The 24864-nt window shown below is 39.7% G+C and overlaps 1 protein-coding gene and 1 pseudogene across 2 annotated transcripts in view; one reads left to right on the forward strand and one right to left on the reverse strand.

The window, feature by feature from the left end:
* Positions 1 to 3640: 3640 nt before the first annotated feature.
* LOC101438573 (protein FAM133B pseudogene) lies at positions 3641 to 13748 on the forward strand (annotated as a pseudogene).
* Positions 13749 to 20086: 6338 nt separating this feature from the next.
* The window catches only part of ELOVL7 (ELOVL fatty acid elongase 7), a 102346-nt gene continuing 97568 nt past the window's right edge, over positions 20087 to 24864 (reverse strand). For both annotated transcript variants that reach the window (XM_004458845.2, XM_004458846.2), the window contains exon 8: positions 20087 to 22857. In XM_004458845.2, the coding sequence (XP_004458902.1) occupies positions 22648 to 22857 (210 nt within the window). In that variant the 3' untranslated portion in view covers positions 20087 to 22647. The remainder of the gene's footprint in view (positions 22858 to 24864) is intronic.

The raw sequence follows: 24864 nt of genomic DNA on the forward strand, positions 1-24864 counted from the left end.
ACTAATTCAAGTACCTTAAACACATCATATCACCACCTTCTTACCCCATGGTTTCTAATGAGAAACTGGCACTTAGTCTTGTATATGATGAATCGCTTTTCCCTTGCTGCTTTCAGGATTCTCTCTCTTTTATATTTAATGATTGTTCCTTGTGGTAAGAGTCATGTTAAACATTTAGCAAGAATACTATATTGATGATGTTGCATACTTCCAACTGCACCATATAAGAATATAAGCTTGCCCCATTAACTCTATTGTTAAATATAATCATTTGGCTAAGGTAGTACCCACCAGATTGCTCCATTATAAAGATATCTTTTTCCTCTTATATTTCATAAATAATCTGTGGGGTGATACTCTGAGACCACACAAATATCCTGCTCCCCAACAGACTTTCACTCAATAATTTTAGCATCCATTGATAAGAGGGTTTTAATCTTTATCCTCAGTGCAAGAGGAAGCCATAAAAGGGCTTGAGTAGGAGAGAGGCATATTTTGGATGTGATTTTAAAATGAATATTGACTAGTGAGAGGATTGGCTGGGTCAAGGGTGCATTTTAGCATTCTAGCTGTGAGGCTCTTTGCAGTGGTGCAGAGTGAGCTGGCCAGTAGTATATTTTAGGGTAGTGACTGCGAAATGTCACTGTCACTTCCTGTTACTGAAGCAAGCACACGCCCATTTTGTGGCTTTCTAAGGATTTTTCCACAGACAATGGGAAACCTAGTTACAAGGGTCCCACCCAAACTCCTGTCCCCAACCCATTCTCTCTGTTCCTCTTTTCTCTTGATTGGAGTTGATTATGGTGAGTTTAGGTACACAGAGGCACACAAAGTCAGCAAACAAACATGCTTCAAAAGTAGGGTGGAGGTCTTAGGGGTAGGAGGATAGGGAAAAAGATGGCATTGGAGCTGGAGATTTATATGGAATTTTGGGTGGGGGAGGATAGGGTGAATGAGAGGGTTAAGAAGGGAAGTGTTGAGCACAGGGCTTTCTTGCACTCTTCCCTTCCTCCAATGGATGTGCCCCTTCGCACCAAAAAATATGGCACCACTGAAAATCTAGTCTCTATCAGACCTGGAAAAGATTTGAAATAGAGAGTAATGACAATGTTACCGGATTTTGTCTAGGTTCTTGACTATGCTGCAGAAATGAATTTCAAGAGCACATTGGGTGAGTTAGGCCAGTAATTTATTCAGGTAAGGAGGGACAAGAAATGGGAGAAAATAACAGATCATGGGTCCCAGGTAGAGAGGAAGGGGCTGAAAAGTGATCAAGCGGACTACAATTCCCCATTATAGATTATAAATGCCCAGATTTTAATTGCGTGGTGATCATGGCAGGAGAAAACCGGCGAAATCAGTACGCAGAGGGCAGGAACAGGGGTCCAAAGGTGAGAGAGAGTGAGTTCAGATCTTGTGTCTGCTTTTTGAACCATTAATTATTCTACCCCTTTGCTAATGGCAGGAGAGGAGTTCAGGCTGTTTGCTGTTTTGATTGATTACCCCATCCATCAATCCCCTGAGAGGGTACAATGATAAAGTCCTTGGGGAATATCCATAGCTTCTCCTGACTTCCAGAGGAAATCCTGTACTGAATGGCAGATTCATGGGGACGGATTCCAGCAGCCATTTTGGGTTTGTTTTTGGTTTTGGCTTTGGTTTTGGTTTTGGTTTGTGGAGCAAAATGTTCCATATATATATTCTTTTCTTTTTTCTTTTTTTTCTTTTTTTGGTATATATTGGTTAATAGATCATAAGGAATGTTATATTAAACAACATTAAAAAACAAAAAATTAGAAGTTCCCATATAACCCACTCCCCACCCCCACCACATCATTGTTGTAAATTGTATTTTTTTGAAGATACATACATCACAAAAGAAATGTTACATTAAAAAAATATAAGAGGTTCCTGTATATCCCCTACCACCACCACCACCCCACTCCTCCCACACCAACAACCTCCCTCATCATTGTGGCACACTCATCGCACTCGGTGAACACATTTTGGGGCACTGCTACACTACACAGATAATAGTTTACCCTGTAGTTTGCACTCTCCCCCAGTACCTTCAGTGGGTTATGGCAGGATATATAAAGTCCAGCATCTGACCCTGCAATGTCATTAAGGATAACTCAAAATCCCAAAAATGCCCCCACATCACATCTCTTCTACCCTCTCCCTGCTCTCAGCAACTACTGTGGCCACTTTCTCCACCTCGATGATAAAATTTCTTCTATTACTCATCACAATAGTTTTATAGTAGAATATCAGTAAGTCCACTCTAATCCATATTTTATTCCTCCATTCTGTGGACCATGGGATGGTGATTTCCTCTCCACCTCTAGATCAAGAGGGGGCTTAGTTTCCATGTGGATGATGGGTGCAATTCCTCTGCTTACAGTTGAAGGCACTCTTGGTTCCCTGGTGTGGTGGTTGACCATCTTCACCTCCCTGTTAGCTGACCTGGGTAAGACCAATGAACAGAGAGGAGGAGTCACCATTCTGCTGAGGCTCAGAACCCAGCTGGCACATGGGCAGTCCAGAGATTCATGTCTCCTGAGTATGGAACACCCCTAGCACCAACCAAATGTTCAGTAAAAGTGACAGAAGAGGCATGTGTAGAAAAGTCACATCTGAGTCCAGCTCCATCACACTCAGGAGCACAAATACCAAAGTAGAGCTCTCTGACATGCGACAGAGCTCCAAATCCATCTGCCATGACTATATATCCTGTGGATCTCCATAGCCTTCAGGATAGACAGTATCTGGGGTTGTATCTACTTTGGATTTTTCTGGGGTCCTACTGAGGTGTGCATAAGTGTGACCCCTCTGATGACCTCCCAACTCTTTTTGGAAGATTCTTAGCCATATCAACTCATTTGTCTTTGTCATTTCCCCCTTTTATTCAAGGGCAAAGAGCGGTTTTTAGCCCTTGATGCAACATGTAGGCTGAGATATTCTTCTGGTCTGAGTTAACCGTTTTATTCGAGGTCTCTTTCTAGTTGCTTCTCCAGTTAGTGATTGGTAGTAATCCCTCCACACCAGGGAGGCTGATCCCCAGGAGTCATGCCCCATGTTGGGGGGAAGGTAATGCATTCACATACTGAGTTTGGCTTAGAGAGTGGCATTTTGGGGGTTATTGATGCCTACATGGACTTCTTGCCAGGTTCCAGATCCATCTGTTGATTCCCTATCTTACTAGCCACTTTCAGTAATGGTGAGAGAAGAAGATTAAAGCATGGGGACTGAAGCACCGAGCAGGGCTAATGTTTGAGAGATGGAGAATTTTAGCAGTGACAGCTGGGATGAAGGGAGTCCAGAGAGAAAGCAGAAAGATTTTTTAACATTATATACAATCCTTAGCTGAAAGTATTCTGAAAGATTCTAAAAACCCAAATGTTTTCCAACTCCTTTTATAATAATAGCATAACTCTGATACTAAATCTTTGCAAATGGAAAGGGGAAGGGTAATCCTATCTTGCTTGTAAATATGAATGCCAAAATCCAAAACAAAATTAAGCCAATCAAACTCAGTATCTTCGTATTTTTTCCATGGATCTGCTGTGGGCCTGCTTCGCAGCTTCTCTGACCTATTCTCCTTTAGCCTGGCCATGTGCTCCAAGAGCCATCAGGCACCATGGGTAAGCAGGACAATCAAGTGGTCTGTGTGAACCCAATAGCAATGGCCAGATCAAGGGGTCCAATCCAGTCATCAGGGCCAACCATACAAGATTATCTGAATCGACCAAGGCCCACCTGGGAAGAAGTGGAAGAGCAACCAGGAAAAAAAAAATGAAAAGGCTCCAAGGCATTAGCTGAATTTGAAGGAAAAAATGAATGAGAACTAAAGAAAGACCTAGAAAAACATGGGGAAAAATTAAGTGCAGAAGAGTTCATCTGAGAAAAGACAGAGGCAAAAAAAGAAAAGAAATTTGGTAGGTAGGTATTCATCTTCTTCCTCATCAAGCTCTGATTTTCCAGCAGTTCTTCCAATTCTGAGAAGAAGCTTAAAAAAAAAAAAAAGAAAAGGAAAAAGAAGAAAGAAAAAGAAGAACCAATCACATAAATCTTCATAAAGTTCCATGTCAGAAACTGAATCAGACAGTAAGGATAGTTTAAAAAAGAAAAAGAAGTAAAAGGATTCAATTGAGAAAGAAAAGGACAACAAAGGACTCAGCAAAAAAAGAAAGCTGTATCTTGAAGATAAACCTTTATCATCTGAGTCCTTGTCAGAATCAGACTATATTAAGGAGGTACAAGCAAAAAAGAAGAAAAGCAGTGAAGGATGAGAAACAACAGAAGAAAACAAAAAAGAAAAATAAGCATGAGAAACATGTAGAAAGAAGAAAAAGAAGGTTGCTAGTTCAAGTCCTGATTCTCCATAACATTAAGTAAAATCAGGATTCCCTTATAAAGAAAGTGCAGTGTCTAAGGAAATTTGAACTGTGAAAATTATGACATATTTACTAAAATTCATAATACTTCTTGTTTTTAGAATTATTCCTGGATTTTCCAGTAGCCCCCCAGATGTCACTATGTGAAAGGGCCATAATTGTTGCCTGCTGCTTGAACATCTTTCTTTTTTTTTCGCTCTCTCTTTCTTTCAGTGCATAATAGCTCTAGGAGATAATATACTGTCATCATACTAGTGGTTCAGATATTTGGGGATAAAGTGAATATATTTTACAAAATTACCTAATTATAAATGAACAGAAATTGAATCTGAATACCTCCTTAAGATGTTATCAGAAATAAACAGCTTTAGTTAGCATTTTTGAAGTAGGGATTATAATGTTATTCCAAAATCCTGACTGTAGATAAGTATATTTTAATTTTTCCTTCCTTGTATACTATTTATTTCCCTAGGGAAGGAACTGTAGGAGGTAGGAGGTTTGCTATCTCTTTAGCTAGCAGAATATTGTGGCTTTGATTCTCAGACATCCTATTTTGTGGATGTAGCAGCCCTGCTTCCTGGGGAGGGGAGAGCTGGATACCAGCAAACTTACCCTTTATGAGCTTAGTGACATCTTTGGATTCTGCCTTATGCTGCCCTGAATGAACAAGAGAAATGGTCCTGTGCAGCATGAGAAAGCCCCAAAAGTTCTGGAATTTACCCCACTTCAATAAATCTGCATATTTTTTAGCATTACAATGTGTTATGTCACGTGAATTAATTTTGGCTACATTTAAGCTTGGAGAGGTACTTTTTGAACTAGATAGCTAAAAGTTCTAAGATGCATGTTTCATACTGTTAAGTTTTAACTAGTCAGAAAGATTTTATGTAACCAGTAGAGTAAAAAAAAAATTTTATGAACTTGGTTTAGGCTGCAATGTTTAGTTTTTGTAACTCCTTACTCTTGTTATCTTAAGTTCATTACTGTGTTTAATAGCATACTTGCCAAGATATTTAACATGTACAAAGCAGGTTTTGATATATTTTTTTTAGCAGCTTCATATTGAAGCTGAGACTTAACATAAACAAATTGAGTGGCAGGTCTGTTATGTTGTGTCTTATTACATAAAGCTATTGTGAGAATCTTAGTAAATATAATGTTTTAAGTTTCTTATCTTTGCATATTAATAACAAACTATGACAAGTTAAATTTAAGTGAGAAATTAAAAAATTATATGTTTATTATAGAAATATAGAAAAATGAAAATAAATGAAAGAAGAAAGTAAAAACAAAAATATTTCCATGCATTTTTAAATGCTCCATTTTAAAAAGCAAGAGCAAAGGGTTGCTATGTAAAGGTAACCAGAGCCTTTGTTAAAAAAGGGGAAAAAAAGTCCTTGTTTTAGTTTGCCAAAAGGCTGCCAATGCAAAGTACCAGAACTCTGTTTGCTTTAAAGATTTATTTATTTAATTTATTTCTCTCCCGTCCCCCCCGCCCCTGTTGTCTGTTCTCTGTGTCTATTTGCTGTGTCTTCTTCGTCCGTTTCTGTTGTTGTCAGCGGCACGGGAATCTGTGTCTCTTTTTATTGCATCATCTTGCGGTGTCAGCTCTCCGTGTGTGTGGTGCCATTCCTGGGCAGGCTGCTCCCTCCTTTGCGCTGGGCGGCTCTCCTTACAGGGTGCACACCTTGCGCATGGGGCTCCCCTATGCAGGGACACCCCTACGTGGACAGCACTCTTTGCGCACATCAGCACTGCGCATGGGCCAGCTCCACACAGGTCAAGGAGGCCCGGGGTTTGAACAATATGCTTTTAAGATTCATGAATGTCTTTGCCTGACTTGATAACTCATTCCTTTTTATTGCCTCCCCCATGGGAGGATTTAACCAAACATGGAACTAGCCAGACATTTCCTTGCTAGTCAGGATTGGAAATGCAGCTATCCTAGAAAGGTCTGTGGAAAGACTTACTGCCCGATGGCTTGGACCCCTGCTTCCAGGATGCCAAACCAGCACAGGCCCTAAGATGGGGATGTGTTTAGCACGGTCCAATGAACAGCAAGCAGGGAGGTCGGTGTGGCTGGAGAAGAAAGAAGAAAGTGGAGGGTGGGGGGCGAGGTGCGGAGAAGATATGAGATGATGAGGACAGAGGGGCTCAAAGCGAGGCGTGCGGAGCTGCCATCTGCTGTCCTGACCCAGAGCAGTTTTCAGCTACCCCAGGATATTGGCTGTGATGGAATTTCTTCTCCTTATCTTCTGGTCTCTTTGTGCTGAGTAAGTGACAAGGAGATTTTCCCTTTATTCTGTGCAAGATAGGGATCATCTGCTGAAAGTTTCTGTTGTGCGCTGAGCCTGTGCTCGCATGAAACTCCATTGTAGCAACTCATTCCACACCCCATCTCACATATTCATCTTACGGCGTGACTTTGCTATTTCTCCCATGGAGGAATGGGGGCTTATGTCCCCTCCCCTTGACACTGGAGGGCCTTTTGTACAGAGGAAGGGATAATATTTGACTTCCAAGGCTAAGTTATAAAAGGCAATGCGGCTTCCATTTTGTTCACTGGAATGCTCATGCCTGAGGCCTTCGGTCACAATGTAAGTAATCGGGCTGCCCTGAGGTTGCCCTGCTGGCAGGAAGGTCAAACCAGCCTAAGTGGAAAGACCACATGGAGAGCACCTGAGACTGCATGGAGGTGCCCCGCCAGCCCCAGCTGCCTCAGCCTCCCACTGGTCCAGGTCCAGCTCCAGGGTGACGGCAACCCCATCTGAGACCCTAAGCCAGAGTCATTCAGCTGATCCCTTCCCAAATTACTGACCCTCCAAAAGGATAAGAGATAAAGTAATTGCTGACATTTGAAGTCACTAAATTTTGGGATCGTTTGCTAGGAGGCAATAGATAAACTATAAATAAAGCTTGAGAATCATAACAATACTATTTATATAAAGATCACCAAAGGCAACACTTTAACAGGATGTTCTGCACAGGAATGGAAAACTAAATGCTGAATATATAGCTATACATCTATAGAAAGTCATTCAAAAATAATGACGGAACATTTATTGATGTCAGGCAGTGTGTGGTGGTTAGGGGAATGTCTTTTAGAAGAGGACAGACCTAGCTTCTATCTTATTTGGTACCCTAGGAGGCATATGAAGACTTACCCCTCCCTTTGTGGCATATATGCAGCCTCTCCCTGTGCCCCCGAGTCCTTGGCTAAAGAATGCTTTAGTACTCTAGACAACCACCAGTCTTTTTTTTTTTTTTTTAACTTTTTATTTTGAAATACTTTCAAATTTAGAGGACATTTACAAAAATAATACAAACCCCATACAGAAAATGCCAACATATCCCTACCCTTCCCCAGATACCCAGATCCACCAATTTTAACATTTTGCTACATTTGCCAGAAACGTCTGTCTATCCATCTATCCATCCATCATCTATCAATCCATTTACTGAACACCTGAGTGTAGGTTGTATACATCATGCTCCTGCCATGTACATTTCCTAAAAACAAGGATGCTCACCCATGTAACCACCTTAAAGGCAGTTATCAAGTTTAAGAAACATAACATTCATATAAAAGTTATAGTCTCTATTCTAATCTCTTCATATGTCCCAGTGATGTCCCTTTGAGTTTTCCTCCTCTCTTACAAGATTATATCCAGGATCATACATTGCATTTAATTTTCTCAGTTTCCTTAGTCACTTTTTTTTAATGGTGGGAACCTATACACAACATAAATGTCTCTATCTCAACCACTCCCAAGCATACCATTCAGTGGGATTAACCATATTCACAATACGTGATGTCCTCACAACCTCCCATTACTGAAATGTCCCCATTTCCCCTAACAGACCCTAGTCCTTAATACACTACTTTCCATTACTCCTGCCCCCCTTTCCCTGTGTTGGCAACTGGTACTCCTAATTTCTGTCCCTAAAACCTTGCATATTCTGCAGTATTTTATTTGTAGTTACCATGGAGCTTAAATTTAACATACTAAATCTGTAACAATCTTGTTTGCTTTGATACCAACTTAACTTTAACAGTGTACACAAATTATGTTCTTATATATCTCAGTCCCACACCTTCAAATAGTTCTTTGTCACAAATTATGTTTATACCTTGTAAGTCCACAACCACTGCTTTATCATTACATTTTATCCATATTCCTTTTAGACACTGTAGGAAGTAAAAAGTAGAGTTACAAACCAATGATGCAATAATACCGGCATTTTTTTTTATTTCAAAATTAATATTTTCATTCTTTAAAAAAAGAGTAGATCATATAAAATGTTACATTAAAAAACATAAGAGGTTCCCATATACGGCACTCCCCACCCCATCCCCGCCCCTCCTGCATCAACATTCCCTTTCATTAGTAAGGCACATACATTGCATTTGGTGAATGCATGCTGGAGCACTGCCACACCACATGGACCATAGTTTATACTGTAGGTCACACTCTCCCCCAGTCCATCCAGTGGGCTATGGCAGAATATACAACGTCCTGGCATGTGTCCCTGCAATATCATTCAGGACAACTGCAAGTCCCAAAAATACCCCATATCACACCTCTTCTTCCCTCTCCCTGCCCTCACAACTCCTGTGGCCACCGTCTCCATATGAATGATACAATTTCTTCCATTGCTAGAGTCACAACAGTTCTATAGTAGAATACGAGCAAGTCCAGTCCAACCCATGTTATATTCCTCCATCCTGTGGGCCCTGGAATAGCGATGTCCACTCCATCTCTAAATCAAGAAAGGGCTTAGATCCCATGGCTGATGGATGCAATTCTCCTGCTTGCAGTTGTAGACACTCTTGGTTCCCTGGTGTGGTGGCTGACCATTCTCACCTCCCTGTCAGCTGACCTGGGTGGCATTTATATTTACTCATATTCCTACCCTCCCTGGAGATCTTTATTTCTTCATGCCACTTTATCTCTTGTCTATTTTCCTTTCCTTTAAACTGACAGAATTCTCTTTAGCTTCTTTTACAGGGCCAATCTTGCTTAACAAACTTTCTCAGGTTTTTATTATCTGGGAGTGTCCTAATTTCTCTTTAATTGCTTTTCCTTTTGAATTTCTCTAATTTTTTTTCATATAATAAGTTCTATTTTAAAGAAGTTTTAGATTACAGAAAAGTTACATCAGAAGTATGGGGATTCCCATATAGCCTACCCCATTCCCCTCCCACATTTTCCCCTTTTAATAACATCTTACATTAGTGGGGTATATTTGTTACAATTGATGAACAAATATTGAAGCATAACTACTAACCAAGGTCTATTGTTTACATTATGGTTTGCACTTTGCGCCATAGTTTTATAGGTTTAGACAAAATAAATAATGGCCTGTATCCAATCATTGCAATATCATGCAAAACAATTCCAATGTCCTAAAAATGCCCTGTGTTCCACCTATTCTTCCCTTCCCCTCCCTCAAAACCTCTGGTAACCACTATCATTATATCAATGTTACAAGTTCTGCTGCTGCAGTAAGTCGACTTTGGTCCATGGTTCCATTGCCCCCTTAAGTTTGTTCATTCCTCAATCATGAGGGTTTTGAGTGGTGATGCCTGCTTTGCTTTAGATTGAAGGGGGGGCTTAGATTTTATAGGGCAGATGGGAGGAACTGTTTGGCTAGCAGTTGTAGATACTCTGCTTTTTTGGGATGGGGGTTGTTCTCCTTAATTTTTGAAAGACAGTTTTGCTATATACAGAATTCTTAGCTGGTAGTTTTTTGCTTTCATCACTTAAAATGTTATCATCCTACTCTCTTCTTGCCTCCATGGTTTCTGATGAGAAAGCAACAATTAATCTTATTGAGGCTCCCTTGTATGTGACATGCTGCTTCTCTCTTGGGGCTTCAGAATTCTTTCTTAATCTTTAGCATCTGACAGCTTGATTATAATATGCTGCAGTATAGGTCTATTTGAGTTTATCTTGTTTGGAGTCCCTTGAGCATCTCGCAGGTGTATATTTGTATCTTTCATTAAATATGGGAAGTTTTCAACTATTATTTCTGTAAATATTCTCTCTGCTCCTTTCTCTCTTTATTCTCCTTCTGCGATTCCCACAATGTGTATATTGATACTTGAGTTTCTTTTAGGTTCTCAGATTTGGTTTACTTTTCTTCGTTCTGTTTCTCAGACTGTACAATTTCAAGTCTCTTATCCTCAAGTTCTTTTATTATTTCTTCAGCCAGCTCTAATCTGCTGTTGAACCCCTCTTTAGAATTTTAAATTTGTTACTGTGGGCTGCAGCTCCATTTGGTTCCTTTTCATAATTTCCACATCTCTATTGATATTCTCTGTGTGATCACCTACTGTTTTCCTTGTCATTTCCTTTAGTTCTTTGTTCGTGTTTTTCTTGTAGCTCTTTGACCACATTTAGGACCTTTTTTTTTTTTAGTATTTGTCTGTGTATTAGTCAACAAAAGGTGTGCTGATGCAAAGTACCAGAAATCTGTTGGCTTTTATAAAGGGTATTTATTTGGGGTAGAAGCTTACAATTACAAAGTCCTAAAGAGTCCAACCCAAGGTAACATAAGAGGTAATTTCTCAACCAAGTCAGTGGCCAAATGTTGAAGCAAGATGGCAGACAAACTCTGTGAGGGTTCAGGCTTCCTCTCTCAGCTACAAGTTGGCATAAGGCTTGTTTCTTTCCAGGATCAGCTGCAAACTATCTGATGAATGGCTCATCTTTCTTCCCAGGGCTCCAGGATCAAAGTTCTCTCCTCTGCTCTATCTATGGAGCTCTCTCTCTTCCTGTGTATCTTCTTTGGTGTGTCTTCTTGGGTGAGGGCCCATTTATATTAGCCCACCAAGGGGGTGCCACCTTAACCTTAAAGTTAAGACCTACTAATGTGGTCGAGTCAAAGCCCTAATCTTAACATAATTTAATCAAAGATATCTCAGGTGAATCTAATACAATCAAAGGGTATCATGCCAAGAGGAACAGACCAGTTTACAAACATAACCCTTATCTTTTTTGGGGTTCATAAATAATCTCAAACTGCCACAGTCTGCTATACCCCAGGTCTGGGCCTCCTCATAGATGGTTTCTAATGCTTTAATCATATCCTTTGCATGGGTCAAAGCTTCCTTTTTCTTTGATGTTTTATAGTCTTTTGTAGAAAATTAGACATTTTGATACTTTAATGTGTTATTGCTGGAATTTAGGCTCTGAGCCATCTGTTCCTTAAGCTTATACCCAGATATTGTAGAGGAGGAGGAGGGGGAGTGGAAGGGGGAGGAGGAAGTAAAAGAGGAGGAGGAGGAGGAAACATCTTTCCTAGTCTTTGCAGACTGACTATGCAACTGCTCTTCTTCAGGACTTATCCATACAATGAGTTTGAAAAACAGCTCCAGGCCAAAATGTAGGCGGCTCCTTTCTGCACATGCTTCTTTTCTTGGGCCTATGCATATGGTCATTGGAATTTCCTCCCTTTGCACCATTCCAAATGACCCCTCTGTCCTGCAGCCAGCAATCCTTTGGCCCAGGAAATACAACTTGACTACTCTTCTACAGTGTTCCGTAGAAGAGCTCAGTGAGTTGCCTTTTAAACACAGGGCATGGGAAGCAGATTTGGTTCAACAGATAGAGCGTCCGCCTACCACATGGGAGGTCAGGTTTCAAACTCAGGACCTCCTGACCCATGTGATAAGCTGGCCCACGCACAGTGCTGATGCGTGCAAAGAGTGCCATGCCATGCAGGGGTGTCCCCCGCGTAAGGGAGCCCCACGTGCAAGGAGTGCACCCCATAAGGAGAACCACCCAGCAAAAAATGTGCAGCCTGCCCAGGAGTGGCACTGCACACATGGAGGGCTGATGTAGCAAGATGATGCAACAAAGAGACACAGATTCCCAGTGCCACTGACAAGAATACAAGCGGACACAGAGAGGAGACAACTGCAGGAGAGGGTAGGGAAGGGGAGAGAAATAAATTATTAAAAAATCTTAAAAAAATAAATAAACACAGGGCAAGTTCTGGCCACTACCAGACAGATTGGGCCAGACATATATGTTCCCAGTATGTGAACAAGGGTTACTTTGCTCCTTCTGGAACTGGGACCAGGGAACCACCTGGGAGCTCTGTATCAAACCGGTGAGGGTTTAGGAAGGAACCAGCCAGGGTGCCATGAGATCCCACTGCTCCTAAGTAGCCTCTTTCTTGATTCAGTGCTTACTCTGTTACTGCAGTCCTTTAACTGCTTTCCGGAGCTTGGAGAAAGATATTTATGCCAGTTCTTGCTGGTTGTTCAAAGCTTCTGTGGAGGAAAGAACCTCAAAGTGTCTCATTCTGCCATCTTGATGATATCAAGTAACATCACAGTCTTTTAACCCCATCTGCTTCCCACAACAAGGAAACACTGTTAAATGGTGGTGACAGAGTCTCAGGCTCCATGTAAGAGATTCTCCCCAGAGTCTGTTATAGTCAGATTGATTGTGTCACTCCCCTGATCAAATACCTCCAGTGTTCCCAATGAACAGCCTTTATGCTTTCAGCAAAGTTAACTACTTAACATTAGGGAAATAGATATTGTTAAAAAGCAATAAGCCTGTTACTTGTCAACATGTATAGTCTTAGTTTTATTAAACTTTCATGTAGGCCTGTGTTTTAGTTTCCTAGGCTGTTCAAACAAATACCATGAAATAAGTCAGATTAAATGGGAATGTATTCAGTCATGATTTTGAGGCTGGGAAAATGTTCAAATTAAGGCATCATCAAGGCAACACTTTCTTCCCAAAAACCAGCTGCTGGTGATCCTTATCTCCTGTGTTATATGGCAAGGTACATGGTGGTGTCTGCTAGTCTCTCCATTCTCTTCTGGGTTTTGTTGATTTCACCTTCTTATTTCTGTGGCTTTTTCTATTTTTGTCTGAATTTCATTCTCTTATGAAGGGTTCCAGTAATTGGATTAAGACCCATCCTGATTGAGGTGATTAACTGAAGTAACCTCATCAAAAGGTCCTACTTATAATGGGTTTATACCCCCAGGATTTGATTACATTTAATAACATGTTTTTCTTGGGTATATATAGTATCAAACCATCACAGCCTGCTTTTTCTAACTATATTGTAAACTTCTCAAAGGTAGAGACCACATCTTTTTAAAGTTTCTCAAGAAACTTACATACAGTGAGTACTAAGCACAGTGTCTATTCTGTTGTCTTAACTTAAGGTTAAAAATAACATGGTTAGGGAAGTGGATGTGGCTTAATGGATAGAGCTTCTGCCTACCATGTAGGAGGCCCAGGGTTCAATACCCAGGAGTGCCCCCCATGCAAGGAGTGCCACCCTGCACAGGAGTGCAGCACGCCCAGGAGTGGTGCCACCCACAAGGAGAGCTGATGCAGCAAGATGACACAATAAAAAGAGACACAGAAGACAATATGAGATGCAACGAACAAGGGAGCTGAGGTGATGCAGCAGAATGATCACCTCTCTCCCACTCCGGAAGGTGCCAGGATGGGTTCTGGAGCCACCTAATGAGAATACAACAGACACAGAAGAATGCACAGCAAATGGACACAGAGAGCAGACAACAGGGGGTGGGGGTGGGGAAGAAATAAAAAGAAAAATAACATGGTTATAGAGCTTTAGAGTATACAAAATGCTTTTTAAACTAGAAAATTTCAAACATAAATAAAAGTAGAGAGAATAATACAAAAAAACTCCTATAAACCCAGTATCCAACTTTAGTGATTGATAACAACTCCCTGTTTTTTTCTAAATAAACTTTTAATTTTGAAATGATTTCAAACATACAGGACAGTTAAAAAAATAATACAAAACCCATACAAGGAATTCCAACATTCCCCTGCTCTCCGAAGATACCTAGATCCCCTTTTAACATTTTGTCACATTTGTCATATCATTCTATCTATCTATCTATCTTCTGTCATTCTATTTTTTCTTAACATTTGAGAGTAGTTTGTATACATCATGCTTCTTAAACACAATGATTTCATGTAAATTTCCTAAGAACAAGATATTCAATCATTGAACTACATGAAGTACAGTTACCATGTTCAAGAAGTTTAACAATGATAAAAAGCTTGCAATCTATATTCCAATTTTTTTCATGTCCCAATAATGTCCTTTTGAGCATTTTCTCCTCCATCATTAGATCCAGACTAGTGTGATGTATTATACCTCTTTAGTCTCTTATTTAAAATTGTGAAACATACGTAACGTGAACTTTCCCATCTCAACCACACTCAAGCATGTAATTTCATGGGGCTAATCACATTTACATATTTTGCGCCCTCACCACCACCCATTACTCAAATTTTCCCATCATCCCAAGTAGAAACCCTGCCCCCTTTAGGCATTAACTTCCCATTCTCCCTCCCTTTCCCATTAACCTGTAGTCTACTTTCTGTCTCTAAGAATTTGCATATTCTAGCTATGTCAAATAAGTGGAATCATACACTCTGTCCCTTTGTCTGATTTATTTCACTCATCATGATGTCTTCACGGTTCATTCATGTAGTAACATGTATCAGAATTTCATATTTTAGAACAGAATAATATTCTATTGTATGAATATACCACATTTTGTTTACCCATTCATCTGCTGATGGACACTTAGGTTGCTTTCACCTTTGAAACTGTGAATAATGAGGCTATGAACATGGATGCAGAAACATGTTTTAGTCCCTGATTTCAATATTTTGGGTATACAACTGCCAGTAGGATTGCCAGGCTACATGGTAATTCCATGTTCAACTTTCTCTAGAAGTGACAAATTGTTTTCCACAATGGTTGTACCAACAATGTAGAGTTCCAACTTCTCCATATCTTTGCCAGCACTTGTTATTTTCTGGATTTTTAATAAGAACCATCCTCATGGTTGTGAAATGGTATTTCATGGTAGTTTAGACTTGCATCTTCCTGAGGACAAATGATTTATCTTTCATATGCTAGTAGGCCACTTGTGTGTGTTCTTTGAAGAAATGTCAATTCAAGTCCTTTGTTCATTTTTAAATTGGATTGCTTATCTTTTCATTGTTGAGTTGTAGGAATTCCTTATATATCTCAGAAATTAAACCTTTATAAGATCTATGGGGGGAAGCAGATGCGGGTCAAGTGATAGAGCTTCCGCCTACCATATGGGAGGAACTGGGTTCAATCCCTGGGGCCTCCTGGTGAAAAAGATGAGAAAAAGTAGGGCTGCATGGCAAGCCAGTGCCCGTGTGTGTGCCTGCGTGGTGAGCCAGTGCGCATGCAAGTGAGTCATGCAGCAAGATGACGACACATAAGAAGAGAGACAAGGGGAGAGTCAAGGTGAAGTGCAGGAGAAACCAGGAGCTGCAGAGGCGCAATTGACAAAGAACCTCTCTCCCCATCAGAGGTCTCCAGGATCAAATCCTGGTGAATCCTAGAGGAGAAAATGAGAAGAGAGGATAACACAGACAGCAAAAACAGCAGGGTGGGAGAAGAGGAAGGGGGGAGAATAAATAAATCTTTAAAAAAGAAATCTATGGTCTGCAACTACTTTCTTCCATTCTGTGGGTTATATTTTCACTTTTTTGAAAGTGTCCTTTGATGTAAAATAGTTTTATATTTTATCTAATTTTTCTTTTGTTGCTCATGCTTTGGTGTGATATCTAAGAAATCATTACCAAATCCAAGGTTGTGAAGGCATTCTCATATGTGTTCTTCTTAGAGTTTTATTACTTTAACTCTTATATTTAGGTCCTTGATTCATTTTGAATTAATTTTTGTATATAGTGTGAAGTATGGGTTCAATTTCATTCTTTTGCATGAGGAGATCCAGTTTCCCAGCATCAGTTTTTGAAGAGACCATTTTTTCCTCCATTTCATGTACTTGGCACCCTATTGAATATCAGTTGGCCTTAGCTGTGTGGGTTAATTTCTGGACTTTCAATTCTATCCCATTGGTTTATATGTTTATTTTTGTGCGAATATCATGGTTTCGATTACTGTGGTTTTAAGTTTAAAATTGGGTAGTGTGATTCCTAACTTTGTTCTTCTTTTTCTTTTTATCTTTTTTAAAAAAAGATACATAGAACACACAAAATGTTACATTAAAAAATATAAGCGGTTCCCATAAACCCTACTCCCCATATCCCCCACTCCTCCCACATCAACAACTTCTTTCATTAGTGTGGTACATTCATTGCATTTGATGAGTACAGTTTGGAGCACTGCTACACAGCATGGATTATAGTTTATGTTATAGTTTACACTCTCTCCCAGTCCATTCAGGGGGTTATGGTAGGATATATAATGTCGTGCATCTGTCCCCGCAATATCTTCAGGACAACTCCAAGTCCCGAAAAAGTCCCAATATCACACCTTTTCCCCTCTCCCTGCCTTCAGCAACTCCCATGGCCACTGTCTCCACATCAATGATACAGTATTTTCCATTGCTAGAGTCACAATAATTCTACAGTAGATACCAGTAGGTCTACTTTAATCCATATTTTATTCCTCCATCCTGAGGACCTTGGGTGGCAATGTCCACTCCACCTCTAAATTGAGAGGGGCTTTAGGTCCCACGTGGCTAATGGATGGAATTCTCCTGCTTGCAGCTGTAGACTCTCTCCATTCCCTGGTGTGGTGATTGACCATCCTCACTTCCCTGTTAGCTGACCTGGTTAAGCCCAACAAACCGGAGAGTAGGTGTTGCAACTCTGCTGAGGCTCAGGGCCCAGCTGGCACATAGACAGTACAGAGATTCAAGTCTCCTGAGCATACACCAACCCCAGAACCAATCACAGGTTCAGTAAAAGTGACAGAAGCAGCATGCATAGAAAGGTCACATCTCAGTCCAACTCCATCACACTCAGGAGTATGCATTCCAAAATAGGGTCCACTGACAAGGCACTGAACTCCAGAGCCATCTGTCATGACTGTAGGACCTGGGTGTCTCTGTAGCCCTCAGGAGCACCCCTACCTGGGATTGTATTTGTTCTTCTTTTTAAATATTGATTTGGCTACTCAAATCCCTTTGCTATTTCAATGGATTGAGGATCAGCTTTGCCATTTCTGTGACAAAGGCCACTAGGATTTTGACAGAAATTGTGTTGAATCTGTAGTTCACTTTGGGTAGTATTGACATCTTAATAATAAGTCTTCCCATCCACGAACACAGGACATCTTGCCATTTATTTAGGTCTTCTTTAATATCTTTCAGCAGTTTTTAAAAATTTTTAGTGTACAAGTCCTTTACCATCTCAAATTTATTCCTAGATATTTTGTTCTTTTAGGTAATGCTGGATTTTAAAAAGACCTCAAGTTTTTCTGTGTGTTTATGCAACCAATTTGATAGACAGACTTTATTCCTAGTTTTTGAAAAACTGTTTTTTGCTTTGTTACTTAATTTTGTCTATGAAAATTACATGGATGCAGAGTCAAAACTACAAAATTGGGTATATTCCAAGCAGTCTAGCATCCTTTTATAAATCAATCCCCTGTTCTTTCTCTCCATTCAAAGGTAAATTTTTATTAATTTTTTGTTCACCTTCCCACTATTACTTATTGAAATATTATCAAATGCATATTTATGTGTGTGTGTGTGTATATATATATATAAATGAAAGAAATGGGGACAAGAATATACACATATCTGTACACATAAATGTATATATATAATATGCAATATATATGATATATATGAAAAGAGTGGGGGCAATACACAAAAATATGCATACAAATGTTATTTATATAAGATATATATGTATACAAGTTTATGAATGTGTTTGTGCATACATATACAAATACATACATATATACACATATATATACAAACATATATATGAAAGGGAGGAGGGCTTCTTTCTTATACAAAAGGTAGCACAGAATACATTTTCTTTTGAACCTCATTTTTTCTTATTATTTCCTGCAGGTCATTGCATGGCAGCATATAGAATTTCCTCATTCCTCTTTTTGGGTCTGTATCATGCTTCATTTTATGGATACACCATAGTTTATGCAAACAGTCCCTTATTGATGGATATGTGGGTTGTTTACCGTCTTTTGCCCTTACAACCAAAGATGCAATGAATAGCCTTGTGCAGGTTTTCTCACATTTTTAGGAGCTACTACAAAGTGCTTTTAAATACATCATCTGTATTAGTCAGCCAAAGGGGTGCTAATGCAAAGTACCAGAATGCTGTTGGCTTTTATAAAGGGTATTTATTTAGGATAGAAGTTTACAGTCATAAGGCCCTAAAGAGTCCGACTCAAGGTTTTTTCCTTACCAAACTTTGTTGCCACATGTTGAAGCAAGATGGCGGGCAGTGTCTGCAAGGGTTCAGGCTTCCTCATCCCTCTTATGGCTCTGTGGGTCCAGCTTCTTCCGATCTCAGCAGAAGGCTGGTATAAGGCTCATCTTTCTTCCTAGGGCTCATTTTTTTCTGGGCTCAGCAGCTCTGGTCTCTTCACAAAGTCAGCTGTAAAATACCAGATAGAGGGCATATCTCTCTTCCTGGGGCTTCTGCCATGTCTAATGAGCTGTCTCTCTTCTTCTGTGTTCTTCTTTGTGTGTCTACTTTCATGTGAGAGTCTGTTTTATCAGCCCACCAAGGGATGGGGACTCAACCCTGCATGCCCTAATGATGTGGTGGTAGGATCAAAGCCTTAATCTTAACAGAATTTAATCAAAGGCATATCAGGTGAATCTAATACAATCAAAGGGTATAACACCCAGAGGAACAGAGCAGTTTACAAACATAAACTATTATCTCCTTTTCGGAATTCATAAATAATAATAAACTGTCACATCATCTCATCTAAGCTCCACAACAACGCAGTGAGGAGAACTTGTACTACTGTTCCCATTTTATAGATGAAGAAACAGGAGCTGAGACAGGTTAGCTGACCTGGCCGAAAGCACTTGGCATCTGACATCCACGTCTCACAGCTTCAGATGCAGCACACAGTGCAAATCACCACATTGCTTTCCTGGGCCCTTGCTACAATCTCCATCCTTGATCAGTCACCAGAGTTGACTCTCCCCTCATAAGCTCTCAGTTCAGTTGCTCCCTTTCCAATTACGTACTCTGGCTCTCTTCATCTCTTGGTCAACTCATTTATCTCTGCCTTTAGTGTCTCCTGCCTCCACCTCATCCCACCAGATGACAGTTCTTAAGGCATCTGTTTGATACCTCTCCCCATGCTCCAAGACCTCTGAATGTTCTTGTTTGTGCAGGGAGTCAAGTCTGAATGCTGTAGTAGCACCAAGTGCTCCAAGGACAGAGCCCTCCTCCCTCTATGCCCTCAAATCTCAGTATGACCTTCAGGAAGCATCACTCTAAATTGACCTATTGGCAATCAATTCCCTCAAGCTTTCCTAATGCTTTCCTTTCCCTGGGCTTTGATTTGTTATGTCTTTTCTTTTTTTTAGAATACTTTCCCACTTACCCACCACCCATTTTGAAATCCTGACTATCTTAAATACATAGTTCAAATTCAAATTCCTTCACAGAGCCTTCACTGCTTACTGTTAAATGAATTAGGACAGGACTTTCACGCATAGGTATCCTTATAGCACTAGAATATCTAGCACAGTGCTCTGAACATAGCATGTGTGCAACAAATGGGTAAAACGCTTTTGTAAAATAAGTATACAAATTAAAAAACAACTATCTGTGCAAACATGCAGAGCTTGATTCCAAAATGAAATATAGAAGCACACACACGCATGTAATCCCATAAATTTATTACAATACAAAGAGAAAAACAATCCCAAACTTTGCCAGTATCCCCGGAGTTTTTCACAACCTTTAAATTAACAGAACTAAGGGATAATTGAAGCCATATAATCTCATAATTTTATAATTTATGTTGACAATATAGTCTACTAAATTAAGAATGTTATTTATAAGAATTAAGACAGTAGAGTGGCAATGTACCATTGATATTTAAAAGTTTGTATTTGCAATATAGATCTCAACCCTCAAGGATGCATAGAGCTTTAAATCAAAAACAAGATTGTATAATGCGGCTCTCTGTTTGTTAGGTAAACAAACCCAAAGGCAATAACATTCTAAAAAGTGAGATGAAACGCCAATAGAAACTCTATATGACCACACAAAAGCTCTTTTAATAACATATTGACAATGTACATTCTATATTCAGGGACATTCATTTTGATCTGCTGATGTTTATATGGAGGAAAAGACCTGTGATCTCTTTTCATGTAACATTCCAGCTCTCCACTTCAATTCATATACTTTAGAATGCGCTTCCCACCTTTCCATCATGTTGCTATTGCATTATAGGCAAGTCAAACATTGTAAAGTCTACAGGGAGGTTAGGAGAGGTTGTAGCATGCAGGTTAGAAAGTTTCTAAGAAAATAAATCAAACTCTGCTATCTATCGTCTTTTATTTTTTCTGGTTTTGGTCTTGTCCTACAAGATTCTTTGGCAAGCCTGTGTATGTATAACAGCACCTACCACATCTTCTCATTTTAGCACAGGATATCAAGAGCCAAAAAAGTAAACACCTGAAGAACCCTGAGACCCACACAGTGAAGTAAATGAAAGTTATTTCTTTTAGCTCTGACTCTCCTGTTCTATACTCTTTATTACAAAAAAATGTGAACTCTCCCATTTATCAATCCTCAGCTTCTCATATAAAGAAAGTAAGTGAAATCACAAGGTCACTTAAAGGCATTTAACCTTATGAATTTGTTAAGTGTAGAGATAGAAGGCCATAGTAGGCGTAATGGATTAGAAAGGAGACACAGAACTACAGACATTTACAGTTAGTGAAAACTAAGGCTTTGTTGTATAGTATCACTGTGTGTTACACAGTAAATGGGGACCGTAAGTACTTAAAGTCATACAAGAATAAACAGCCACTCAAAATCAGATATAAATATAACAAGAAAAAATAATATGGAAAACCAGAAATACCTAAATATCACTATTTCTTGGATAAAATTTTACTGACCAGTAGTTTTGGTTCTCCAAGAAAATGTGACAACAAGAACATTTTGGTGAATGGCAATTTTAAAGACCAAAACCTACACAAAATGAATTTCAGTCCTTCAGTCTTTCATTTTATAGGTCTGAAAAAAGAAATCCAGGCCATTAATTCACAATTCAGGAAAATACTTCCCATGCAGTTTATCTATAACAATAACTATTATGTAGTATCAGCCTCTCCCTCTTCCCATTCTTTCTTCTCGCTTTCCTTCTTTCCTTTCTTTTTTTTATTGAAAAGGTAGAACGGAGCTTATGTAACTGAATCTTCCCTGGATAACCTCTTGCTACCATTTGCATCCAGTTGCTTCATAGGCCACTCTCACCTATCTCTGAAAATCATATATAATGGGTGCTCTAAAACTATCTACGATTTGAGGATACCTGCAGTACACTACTGATATGACCATTTATGTACTTAACCAATATATATTTCCCCAAGATAAGAATCCTTTAAACCATAATGATATGGGAAAGTGAAATTATAACACAACACGTTTTTCCCACTGAACTACAGAGTACCTTTTCCATTGATAAATACACCTCTTTCCAGAGAAATACAATGTTAATTGCAAAATAGTAATAGACAGTATTCATTATGCCATCAGAACAAATCACCTTATTTTAAAAATAATATTAACTTAACCTTAGTGTCAACTGCATCATTGTACTAACTGAAGTCCTTGTTACTTTGAAACATCTTATACAACCAGCAAAACTGTTGGCACCTGTTCAAGAGATCCATTATAAGTTATCATTAGTGATTTTAAGTGACAACTTACCAAAAAAACTCACTTCCTGTTCACCTGAGTTAGCTCTTTAGAATAGGAATTTAACTCTAGATAAATATAGTGCCTTCTAAATATAGTCAACAAGCAACAAAGCCAGAGTATATAGTTAGAGGTTTTCAGACCTGGCAGAAGGAATCTATAATACTGCATGGATCTCTTCTCTGTGCTCAAAACGTCTAGTGTTTTTCATCTAAAATGAACTTTGAAGAGTATTGTACTGTTTCACATCCTTCTTTCAATGTAACAATATGTATTAAACAAAATCTTTAGATTATGTTTAAAAACAGCTGAAAATCTTCTAGCTGCTCTAGGCGCTAATTATGAGAAGACTGCTATCTGGAAGCTTCAAGCTCTCAAATATCAGAAACTCCTATTATGCATCATAAAAATACAAGCTCTTGGTTTTGAAAAATATACAAACATGTAAAGATGTCTTGATTGTCAAGGAAGACAAGATACCAGTCTCAATTAGATGTGCTTGCAATTCAGTGATCTTTGCTTTTGCAGATTCCATTTTTCATAGTTTTAGGCAGCCTCTGACCTTTGATATAAGCACGGTACCAAAAATGTAGAAATAAAAGCAGAAAGATACACCCATAACTCATAATGATGTACAGGAATACTGGAAATTGGTACTTGCAATCCTCCATGAAAAAGAACTGGCCTATGTGGATGGTGACAATGACAAACTGCACCTAAAAGATGACAGAGAGATGAAATTTAAAAATTAGGATATAAAGAGTCATAATAGAACAGTTATTTAATGTGCTCTTTGCCTACTTACATTTAAGCACGTCCCAAATGTATCTAGGCCACTGATGGGCAGGAAATATTATCTTTAAATCTAGCCTCCCTGGGAGAGATGACAAGTGGTACAGTGTCCAAATCCAGATGGGAGTTTGGAACCACTACTCATCATACTAAACTGCGCAACTCCAGGGGCCTATTTAAATTTTCCCTGGAACTGCACTATAGCATCCAACTTCTTCCTATTCAGAGAACCAACAGAGCAGGTTTCCTTCAGAAGTCTCCAACTTGAGTCCTTGACTCTGATGAAATGCACATGGAACCATTAAGTTACGTCTCAGTTTTCCAGAAGGTTTCTTTTCTTTCTTTTTTTTTTTTTAAAGATTTTATTTATTTCTCTCCCCTTCCCCCTGCTGTCTGCTTGCATTATCCAGTTGCACTGGGAAACTGCATCTCTTTTTTGTTGCATCATCTTGCTGCATCTGCTCTCTGTGTGTGCACTACAACTCCTGGGCAGGCTGCACTTTTTTCATGTGGGGCGGCTCTCCTTGCGGGGCACACTCCTTGCATTCCTTGTGCACAGCAGCGTTGCTCACGGGCCAGCTTACCACATGGGTCAGGAGGCCCAGGGGATCGAACCCTGGACCCTCCATATGGTAGACGGACGCTCTATCAGTTGAGCCATGTCCACTTCCCATCCAGGAAGGTTTCAATTTTAAATATTCTATCCTGCTGTTAGACCAGGTATCTCTAATTTTTGGAGAACAAAGGCACACTAATTAGGGCTCCTCTAATTTTGTAGGAGCTGAAAAGAATCCCCAAGTCTTTATATCTGCCACTTGTCATCCACTGTGATAGGTAAAAATATGCCCTATCTGCCAACTGCTCCAGAGGAACAAGATAGTATGGATGACCTTCCTAATGATACCCACGGGCTCTGTGCACCACGACCTTCAAGACAGTCCTAACATGGACACTTGCGAAGCTAATGTTCAGATTTTCCAGATCTTTTTCCCTCTGACTAAAAGGCAAAATGTGTTGTGAAAATCTTGAAAAAGTAAAAATTCTATAAAGAAATAATAAATTACTCTTAATCCATATGATAACATAGGTTAAGACTTTCACAGAGTCCTTTTTTATTTTATTATTATCAAGTTCAAATATCCTTGCATTATGTCAATGATTTAAAAAAAATATTTTGAAATAATTTCAAACATACAGAAGAGCTGCAAAAATAATGCATAAGCAATACAGAGATTTCTGGACAATAAAGATGGTGGGGTAAGATGCTCCAGGGTGCTGTATCTCCACAGAAACAGCAAGAGCTGGCAGAGCCACTGTCCTCAAAACTCCAGAAAACGGATAAAGGGTTACAGTAACAGGATGAATGCTGAATCAAGAAATCCCATCTTGGGAAGTGGACTTGGCCCAGTGGTTAGGGCGTCCATCTACCACATGGGAGGTCCGCGTTCAAACCCCGGGCCTCCTTGTCCCGTGTGCACCCGGCCCACGTGCAGTGCTGATGCGTGCAGGGAGTGCCATGCCACACAGGGGTGTCCCCATGTAGGGGAGCCCCACGCACAAGGAGTGCACCCCTTAAAGAGAGCTGCCCAGTGCAAAAGAAAGTGCAGCCTGCTCAAGAATGGCGCCGCACACACGGAGAACTAACACAACAAGATGATGTGACAAAAAGAAACACAGATTCCCATGCTGATGACAACAACAGAAGCGGACAAAGAAGAACATGCAGCGAACAGACACAAAAAACAGACAACTGGGGTGGGAGGGGGGGTGGAATAAATAAATACTTAAAAAAAAAAAAGAAATCATATCTTGAAAGACAGTGTAAGAAATAATTAAGTCAAAATGGTCTGGAGCAAAGGATTACCTACATTAAGTCATACAATACAGCACCCAAGCAGGGAAGGGGGTGATAAAGGGGGCATTCTAATTCC

The sequence above is a fragment of the Dasypus novemcinctus genome, chromosome 2 (genome assembly GCF_030445035.2).
Source record: "Dasypus novemcinctus isolate mDasNov1 chromosome 2, mDasNov1.1.hap2, whole genome shotgun sequence".
Classification (NCBI taxonomy): Eukaryota; Metazoa; Chordata; class Mammalia; order Cingulata; family Dasypodidae; genus Dasypus; species Dasypus novemcinctus.